A 10,348-nucleotide genomic window follows, 5' to 3' on the forward strand; every position below is an offset into this window, starting at 1 on the left:
TTTTAGCCCTAGAGGAGATTGTGGGGGCGTTAAAATTATTTATATAATTATAATTGTTGATACCATCCTAAAGGTTTATTTATAGTAATAAATGATGGACCAAGCTGTGGTAACCTAATGGTTAGTGAAAATCCATAATTTGTTACATAAACAGAGGAACACTGAATGCCATGCAAGGAACACATCCTATGAAATGACACCCTTCGGACTGGAACGCAGCTTAGCAGCTTAAATAGGCATGGGGTCAATGATTGCAACCAACTATCTATAATTTCCAAATAATACTGGTTGCCTCTGGAAGTAGGAGGGACATCTTTAGTGCTAAAACACATACATTTCTATTTATATATAAATATATATATATGTTATGTTGGTTTGTGTACGCTTCAAAAACTCAAAAAGTTCTGCAATGATCGGGCTGAAATTTTAGCATGATAATAATACGCATCAAGGATTGTTTTTATCTATTTTTCTCAACCATTCAATCACAATGTGCCACAGCGAAGCGGGCCAGGGTACAACTAGTATAATATAAAATTTAAAATATTATAACGCAATTGGGGTTTTGAAAAAAAAAAATTATTGATTTTTTTATGTATTTTAAAACTTTGTTATTAATAATATTGATATTTGATGTAAAAAACTTAAAAAAAAAAAATTTTTCAATAAATTATAAACAATTAAAAATTGATCAAATTTAAAAAAAAATCACGTGACTATAAACGCGCCATGATTGGTCACCATAGTTGTGACGTCATAATGTTGTAGCTATTTAATAACAGTACGGCGTTTACGGCTTATACGTGACTAAACAATAATATTGAAAATTTATTGCTAAAAAACGAGTTGTTAGTTGGTTCCGATTAGCTATGTGTGATAAAGGATTTATGAAGGCAAAGTCTGATAATATTCCTGATGTTGATATTTTTATGATAACCAATTTTTTAAAAAATGACGTTCGGTTTAATTCTGCTGAAGTTCGAGGTGCCAAGGCATCAAGGTAAGTCTGTTAAAAAATAATATAATAAATAAAAATATTTAAGTATTTATTCACCATTATATTAAATATAATTATTTATTTCATAAATTGTAGAGCATCGCGTGAGAGTTATGGCGACAAAGCTATAGGTTATGTTCAACTAAGTCGTAAAAAAAATATTTGTATTGTAAAAGGACGGGTCTGCCCAGAACACCGAGTTTGGAGTAAAGCTTATTCAGTTACTTTAACTATTGATGAAAAGTCAAGAAAAATTCAGGATGTTCAGTGCCATGACTGTGCAGCTTCCGCGGGTAATTTATACTCCTATTAAATCTAAGTTGTTTGATGTTATCAGCAATAAAATCTTTTACATTATGTCTACAAGTGGTTGCAAACATGCATTAGCATTACTTATGTGGACCCATCGCAGAAGTGAAGCGTTAACCATTTATTTCGTCGTTTGTCATCTTGGGGAACATTTAAAAACATTTTGTCAGAAGTTGTTTTTGTAGTATTAGTACATAACGGTACAAAACAAGAACGATAACTTTTGAGGTTCGACATTTTCAATATAAATTTAAATATTTAACAATGACAACAAAATTAAATAGATCAAAACACTGTACTTATTGTTTCTACATCCACTGCAATGAGTGAAAACTAACATTATGACGTCACACGCGCTCGGGTTTGTTCAGACGCTGTCGGCGCGTCTTCGGTACTGGATTCAAAAATTAATTTTTATTTTGAAATAACTTTTGAATTATTAAGAAAAAAAAAAAAATAGTTTTGTTATAAAACTTATATATTATGATCTTTCCATTAATGACAAAAAAAAAAAAAATTCAAAAACCCAATTCTTGTCGCGCTCTTTTTCAATTAGTAAATATTCGTTGTTTCGTATTTACGGCCCGATTTTCCTTAATTTCACCTCCTCTCGCGACGCGCCAGTATGGCACGCCACGTTAACGACGCGACACCTACGCCGCTATTGCTCCCGTGCTCCTGTAGTCATTTAATTAGGTTGTTACCTTATCAGACGGATATCGCAACTAGCAGAAAAAAGAATTTCTTGTTTTGTTTTAGCATAGGTAACCTACAGAAAACGCAATTTCACAAAAAAATAAAAAGTTATAATCTTCCAAAAGTTCTAAGTTGGAGGTCTCGGGTTCGATTCAATTCTATGGCAATTTGGGAATTTATAATTTCTGAATTTTCTCTGGTCTGGTCTGGTGGGCTTCGTTCGTCGCCTAAGCGATTTAGCAGTCCGGTACGATGTCGCCTAGAAACTGATAAGGGGTATGGTTTCAATAGTTATATTTAGTATGTTAGTTATAACATACTCTCTAAACTGGTTAGCCCGCTACCATCTTAGAATGCATCATCACTTATCATCAGGTGAGATTGGAGTAAAGGTAGTGGAATAAGAAAAATCAAAATCTGGGCGGCCTCCCGGACACCAACAATGAATCTGCTATCAGAATTTAAAAAAAAGTGGTCAACATCTTGAACTTTTTGTTTATTGAACTGATTGCTTCCAAAAACGAAATCTGGGTGGCCTCGTGGAAGAAAGTTAAGAAAAAAAAAGTGTCCGCCATCTTGAAGTTTTTGGTTATTGAACTGATTGCTTCCTAAATCGATATCTGAGCGGCCTTGTGTACACCACCTACGAATCTGCTATCAGAATAAAAAAAAGTGGCCGCCATCTTGAAGTTGTTGTACATTGAGCAGATTGGTTTAAAAATCGATATGGGCGTCCGCTTAGTGTATTTAACAATGAATCTGTTATCAGATTTTCAAAAAACTTTTTTTTTTTAATTCTGACAGATTCATTTTGGGGCCGCCATCTTGAAGTTTTTCAATCGAAAATGGGTTAAGCAATGAATGTGTGTTACACAACATACTTATTTTTTACAAATATAAAACATTTTAAATATTATAAGAGCGCGTAAACCCCTAAAATCTGAAACATAACTGCGCCTTAACTCTGTTGACAACAAATCACTGAACTACCACCGTCACGTCGGTTTGTTTTGTCTTCTAATAATTGAATAAACTAAAAATAAACCTATTATTGCAGAAAAAAATATCGAAATGGGTGCAGACATAATTCTACATGCGCGAATATCGTGAGCCTATGACATTGAAAGACATTCATAGGCTAGTCTTACAATACTGCCATTTCTGATTACAGTTTGAAAATGGCTGATTCATATGGCTGTAAAGAACGCAAATAATAATGGACACTACTTTTAAACTTCAATTTTGTTAAGAGATTTGTGTACAACTTGATTGGCACCACTATCTATGTATATCTCACTGCTATCATATAAAAGATGATGAAGTTCCTATAGCAGTAGACTTATTACCAAATTTGCTCCCTCGAAATCCAGGGGGTCGTTTTCGAGTATTGAGCTCTGTATTGTCAAATTTAAATGAACCTAATGTCTCTCGTTTTTGAGTCACAAATCCTGTGCTTCTAATTTTTGTTTTACAAACGGCCAAAAGCCGGAGCTAAAGAACTAGAATCGAGTATGGGAGTCTAAATTATTCAAACTTTCAGTTTTCTTAAACCAAATAATTAAATCATCTGCTTGAATAATTTTATAAAGAATTTCGGACATTCCAAATAAATTAATTTATTTCAGAAAACGATACAATATAGCATAATAGTTTAATATAACAACAATACCATACGTTAAATTTAATTAAAATGTATCTATTGTAAAAAAAAGCCCTACAGATTTATGCACAAATGGCGTTTTCCCAATACATCATCTCCCATAAAAGATAACTTACATGACACCACCAAATTGAAAATAATTTTAATTGAATACCACAATAGGCGCTTATAATACTATTGTTTTTTCAAAAGCGATTTCTCTCACTGGCCGCTTAATCTTTGTTGCCAACAAATTTAAAACATACTTATAGAAAAAATATTAATGGTTATATTTTTCACACTAATTCTTGTAAGTAACTGACTGAATGTGTTATTTTTACCATACTGCAAAAATTATAAAATATATGGGTTAAATTATAGTATTTTTAAATAATTACTATTTAAGTATTTTATCGCGCGTATTTATCCTGCACGAAGATAGAATTCATGTTTGAAAGCAAACGAAAACGTTTAATTAGCTTTATTAACTGTAGACTGAAGAAACAAATTAAAATGAAATCGGGCGTCACTAAAACAGAAATAGTTTTAAATTAACGCATACATCCTTTACGTTGCAGCTGGTTGAATTTGTGTAAAAATTATCTTTTTTCTTCCAATTAGGGTAAAGGATTCTCTGAATAACTAATGACTTTATTTTAAAATTTGTAAACGCAAACAATGTTTACTGGCAAAAGGAATGTGTTATTTTGTGTGCACTATGTCAAATTAAAGAAACAAAAACAGGCTCAGATCTTTTGTACCATTTGACGACTGAATTTTGTATATTTAAATAAAACAATAACAATTTAGCCTAAAAATATATAACATTCGCATAAAAAATAAATGTTCGTTTTCCAAATTACAATACAATGTCTGCATCCTTTAATTTATATTAAGCATGCTATTTTTATTGAAAAATTTAAAACCATCTTTCCCAATGTCTCATTCATTTAGGAGATTACGTAAAAACGCTTTTGAAAAAAGTTATACAGATGAGTTGATAAAAGTCATTACATTATTTAAATATATTTTACAAAACTATTAATCAGTAACATGAATTTTAATTGAATTACATTATAGTGTTTTTTATTATAATAATGCCGCACTTTAACAGAACTTTAAAGTTCTTTAATATACAAAATTATGAATCAATATCACTAATCATTGATGTTTTATGCAATTACACTAAATTATTTTGTATTAGAATGACGCGTTAAGACATTAAGAGTTGTTGCGACAGGTTCGAAATGTAAATCTCTATTCAAACACAGTCGAAACCTGCCGAGGACGCAATTATGAGCAATTAGCTCGCTCGGCCTTTCAATCTGACTTGACTTCGAAGTTTTATTCTTGGTTCCTTAATGTAGGAACTCTTAATTTTTAAGACTGCGAAGAAGAAGAAGCATTACGGTTTGCAAGTAGTATTAGCAACAGAAGTATCACAGTATTCAAGATAACGTACGTTAGTTATTAAGACACAAGATAAGCACATTCGTGTTTAGCCCGTGATATTAAAATTTATTCCGGCCGTGCAAGATACGGCATCCTGCTTTAGGCTGGCCTCAAACAGCCCGATTGTCTCTCTGAATTGATAATCTTAAATTCAGATTAATCAGTAGCCTCGTGATTTCCGACACGGGCAAACGCCTTTATGGAAGAGGAATTAATACTAATCGCAATGCTTTTGGTATATGCATAGTAAATTATTCATAATCTGCTTCCCGTACGTGCGTTCTGAAATCATATTCTCAAATAATCCGAACCGGAATTCGTAACTCTTGCCAGTATCATTCTTACAGGTCTTCTGAAATATTATTATGAATTCAGAGAGACATTCGTTCCAGCTGTGTGAGGGCAGCCTTTTGCGTCGTTTGATCGTTTTAGTATTTGTCCCAAGGATTTCGCCTCAGTTTGAATAGAGCTTAATGCTTATTGTAAAAAAAAAAACGACCATATTCAATACAAAATATTCTCGCTTCAAATGAAATTCACGTACGCCTCATCTAATTAAAACAAAAAATCACGATACATGCATAAAAAGGCAGAAATTATTCATCAAACGTAATACATTTATTATTTGCTGTTATTATAAGGTGTACTATTTATGAACGTCGCATTCATTTGAGAAATGATTTTGTAATAATACTTTATATTTATGACGAAGGGAATATAAAATTTGCAAACCGCTAACAGTTTTAATTATACAAGACTAGGTTGAAAATGTTTCACCTTTAAATAACTTGTATTTCAGAGATTTTATAAAAGTAGCCTTTTAAAAAATTGGCAACCCTGATTGTAATGAATGTTGAGTGAATTATTGTGTTATATTATCAAGTTTTTTTTTCTTGCTGCTTCTATTGTAAACTGCGACCATTTGCTCTTAAAAGCTCAACAGTTCAAGTTATGGTTGTCACTGCGTAATTTTCTGACAACTTAATACAGTTAATTCTCTAAAAGTACAGAACAGACATACAAAGTAAACGAGGAGACTGTCCTTAATTTTATATGGTTAATTTAAGTGCATATGCTCAAGATGCGCCAACCCACACTTGAGCTGCGGTAGTTGATGTAATCTGTAAATTCCTTCCTCCTATAAGTGAGATGACCGGTGCACATTACTAGCACATTAATAGGCTGAGAATGATGAAGGTTGGTGTATAAAAGAATAATTTGATACGCAGTCAAAATTATTTACTCATTAAAATTTTTAAATATCAAAAGCTTATAAACAGTTAAATTACTATTGCTATATTTTTATTTGATATATAGGTAAATTAACTACAAGTTCGTCATACAAAAGCTAGTGATAAGAAATCCTCACCAGATGCGTATGTGCTCTAAAAACGCATGCAAGTTATAAGAAGTGCGCCCGAAAATTATATGAAGAAGTAACCACTGCAATTAGCTAACATTTTCTGACATTATTAATTGCTCTATATATATATATATATACATTTATTATATTTGCAGAAGCACACATTATACAGTAATATAAGGACATCATATCCCGGAGTACGCGTATAATACGTATATCCGAATATCATTGTGAAGAAACTTAGTACACCCGACCGCATTGTAGATGTAGATGAATAATACAGCGCTTTAATTTTTGTAAAAAAATATTGATTTCCCTTTTCACAACACAGACGTTATTAAAGTACAAGTTTTAATAATTGGAAAAATCAAAAAATTAATAATTTTTTTCGCTGAAGTTAATAAGGTAAATCTCTAATTAGTTTCATAATGTTTTTGATATCCATTGATTGTAAGAAAGAATTAGCTGTAGCCTCACTTTGTTAAATATAAATTAGCAATATTGTTATCACATTAGAAATATCATTTTAATCTAAATGTACTAAACTAAGAAGTGTGTTAATTGTGTGGAGATTGTATATAGTGTTTATTTCAAATAGTTACATATAAGGCAGCTCGAGAAGATTATGATTCTTTCATTCATTGTAATTGTGCTGTTTATTGGAACCTACGTTTTGCGCTCGATTGCTCCGTAAGACTGTTTCTTGCGAATACAATATATATATTAAGTTGAAATCTTTAAAATAAATAATCTTCATATTTTATCTTCCGATCAAAAGCAAATATGGTCAATTATATAATAATAATTTCGAGATTATTTAATAAGAACCTAAATTTCTAAGGTAGAAAGAATTTCGTCATTTACTCATATTCTGTCTCTCTTGTACTGTATCAATTCAACTACTTTTTATTTTAAATAACGGTTTGAGTTTCTCAGTTATTATCACTGTAGTTCTTTCATCTCTAAAGAAAATGTAATTCTTTCTTTATATTGTTTATGGCTGGCTATTTGTCATTTTCTTTTTTTAAGGCTTGCTTATACATTGTATGATATAATATTTGTAGGAATCTCATACAATTTATTGTATATTTTGCTATTTGTGTATTTTGTATTACTACAATTTTTGTGTACAGGGTATTTTCATTTCATATTAGTTATTTCACATTTGAGAAAAAAAAATTTGGAAAGAAGAATTTGAATTACACATTAGAGTAGGTATCTTTATACATAGCGTTACAAAACAAAAGCGAAGTAGATGCAGAAATAATTTAAATTAATAATAATTTAGAAAATTGAGTAGATATGTAACTTAAAATAAATGTGAAAAATATGAAATGTCAGTTGAATTATAGACAAATAAATGTTTAGTTTCCCAAGAGAGCAATGTCACTGGAAATATTGTGATACAATTCCATCATTAAACAGTAATGGAAACAAGAAAATAAGCCTAATGTCAAACAATTCCAATATTCTTTATTTGTATTTTAATTATATCAAAATAATGTTTTGAAACCCCCTAAATGCGATTATATTAATGTAAGTACTATTAGTACTAGGTTTAAAAAATAATTATATAAATGCAAAGTTCGATATTAGTTAGAAAATGTCAAGTTTGAAGTATCTTACACCTAATGTCGGTTAGTATCGAAACATAAATTGGTTATTTATTATGTCATACAATTGCACAAAATATTTATATTCCCTTTTTCAAGTATTACATTTCTGAAGATTTCATAGTAAGTTATATGCCAATACATGAATTGCTAAAGATTTTCGAACTAACGATAATATTTACGGACTTACATCTGTTTATAAATATTCAATGCTATATAAAATATACGATTCGAAAACATCCCATATACATTATTTATATGAGAATTTATGTGTCGATTTTAGGTGAATCGTATTTAGAAAGCAGCTTGTTTGATATTCATGCATTTGAATATAACTTACTCTGGTCAAAATGAATTTAAGTTTGTAGAAAGATACAAATTTGAATACGAGATTGGTATGACACTTACACAAATTAATTTAAAAGCGAAAATTATCGATGCGTAACTTTGACAGCCAAATCTCAAGTGATTGCGAAACGTATATGACTGTATTAGGTACATTGTGCTCAATTGTTTAGACGCCGAATCACAATGTTATGAAAGGTTTACATACGTACATAATATATATAAGAGCTTATTAGAAATACTTTTAATAAAATATCTCTAATGTAGTTTCATTTATCATTTGCAGCTCAGTCCCGCACACATAGATAAATATATAAATATATATGTATTATATTAAATAAAGAAAATAAAATTAAAAGATCTTATTATTACAAAGTTACTGAACGAAAAAACTCTAAACATTCCGTCATCTAATCATAAGTAACACATACGTAGGCAGTAGTAGTATTCCGATAGCGAGGGGGAAATAAAGGGGAATTGGGTACATGACATTATTTGTATTGCAAAAATATAAACACTTTAAAAACATAAAGAACCGAGATAGGTACACACACGACAATGATATCTACATATACTAAGGAATGACGCGGGGGAGTGACAATGCGTATTTTAAGATTTAAATTTAGTACAAAATACCATCAAACCCTTATATTTTAAAGCTTTGCTATTATGTCTAAATGTCGTACAATAACGCAAGGCAACTTCTGCTTCTGTATATACGTGATAATCTTAATTATCTCAGATCCCGTTGACCGAAGGATAAAGGGAAAAATGTTCGTGATATGCACATTGCGGGATCGGACGGTTCTCAAATACATGATACGAGGAGCGTTCAATATACCATCCAAAGCCAGTCGACACAGAAATTATATATTAGGACTGAGGAACTCTTATTTTTGGTGTGTCACAACTTTTATTTAAATTATCTAATACGTTTATTAACATTCATATGTATACACATATAAAGTTTATATTGATAGTAAGGCAACTGTGTAATGTAACTGGTACCTCTCCGTACAGATATCGTTATTATTAGATATACAATATGATAAGGATCTTTATAGTACAATCAGTGCCAAATTAGCTATAAAGCAACAGTCAGCAATTCTACAAGCTAGCGCATTAAAGGGCATCGCATGATTGGAATAAAAAAAGGTTTAAAGAAGGAAAAACCTAGCGATGTATTTATATAGTAACAAATGTATTAGTTCACTATAAAATTGACCAAAACCACTAGAAGTAACGCCTAAAATTAGTTATTATGCTTACTTAAATTTCTCGTGTGAATTTAGTATATTATATATTTAATACGATTAACCCTCGTATCCTGTGCAGATATTATTCAGTGCGATGCTATAACAAACTACTTATTACAAAACCCCTTCTAGCGTAACAAGTTATTATGAATAATTAACCTTGTTATTACATAACATAATCTTTCGCTTACTTTCACCAAACACTAGCGAGCCCTAATTACATTAGCCCTAATTTCTAGTATATATAAAATACATTGTAAATGTCACAATTATGAAAACAACATAGAAAACCTCCGAAAAGAACGCACTCATTCCTGAAATTTTTACACCTCGATCTTGTAAGGTACAAATACCAAGTAGCAAGCGGTTTCCGACAACTTTACCCGCGTACCACAAGAGTTTCCCATACAAACTTCATTCGCCTACACGATATATAACTACTGCGTAATCTACCCTCGATATTCATTCTTTTGCAAATTAAGATAGTGAGCGTGATATTAAATAACCTTTCTCTGAGCTATCAAATACAAAAAAAGTCAGACATGTTGTTCAAGAGGTTAGGGCGTTCAAACTTTATTACGAATTACCAATTGAATATGGAATTTACAAAAACCGTGAAACAGGTCATTCTAACCGAAATTCAAAATTCCATTCTATTCCATGGATGAAACTTGAAAA

General features: G+C 30.9%; 1 protein-coding gene across 1 annotated transcript; it reads left to right on the forward strand.

Moving 5' to 3' along the window:
• The first annotated feature begins 691 nt into the window (after nt 1–691).
• Nucleotides 692–1,404, forward strand: LOC120636552. The gene is made up of 2 exons (XM_039908082.1): nt 692–1,000; nt 1,094–1,404. The coding sequence occupies exons 1-2, from the start codon at nt 870–872 to the stop codon at nt 1,308–1,310; spliced, it is 348 nt and encodes a 115-aa protein (XP_039764016.1). The 5' UTR covers nt 692–869; the 3' UTR covers nt 1,311–1,404.
• Nucleotides 1,405–10,348: the final 8,944 nt, after the last annotated feature.

The sequence above is a fragment of the Pararge aegeria genome, chromosome Z, assembly GCF_905163445.1.
Source record: "Pararge aegeria chromosome Z, ilParAegt1.1, whole genome shotgun sequence".
NCBI classification, from domain to species: domain Eukaryota; kingdom Metazoa; phylum Arthropoda; class Insecta; order Lepidoptera; family Nymphalidae; genus Pararge; species Pararge aegeria.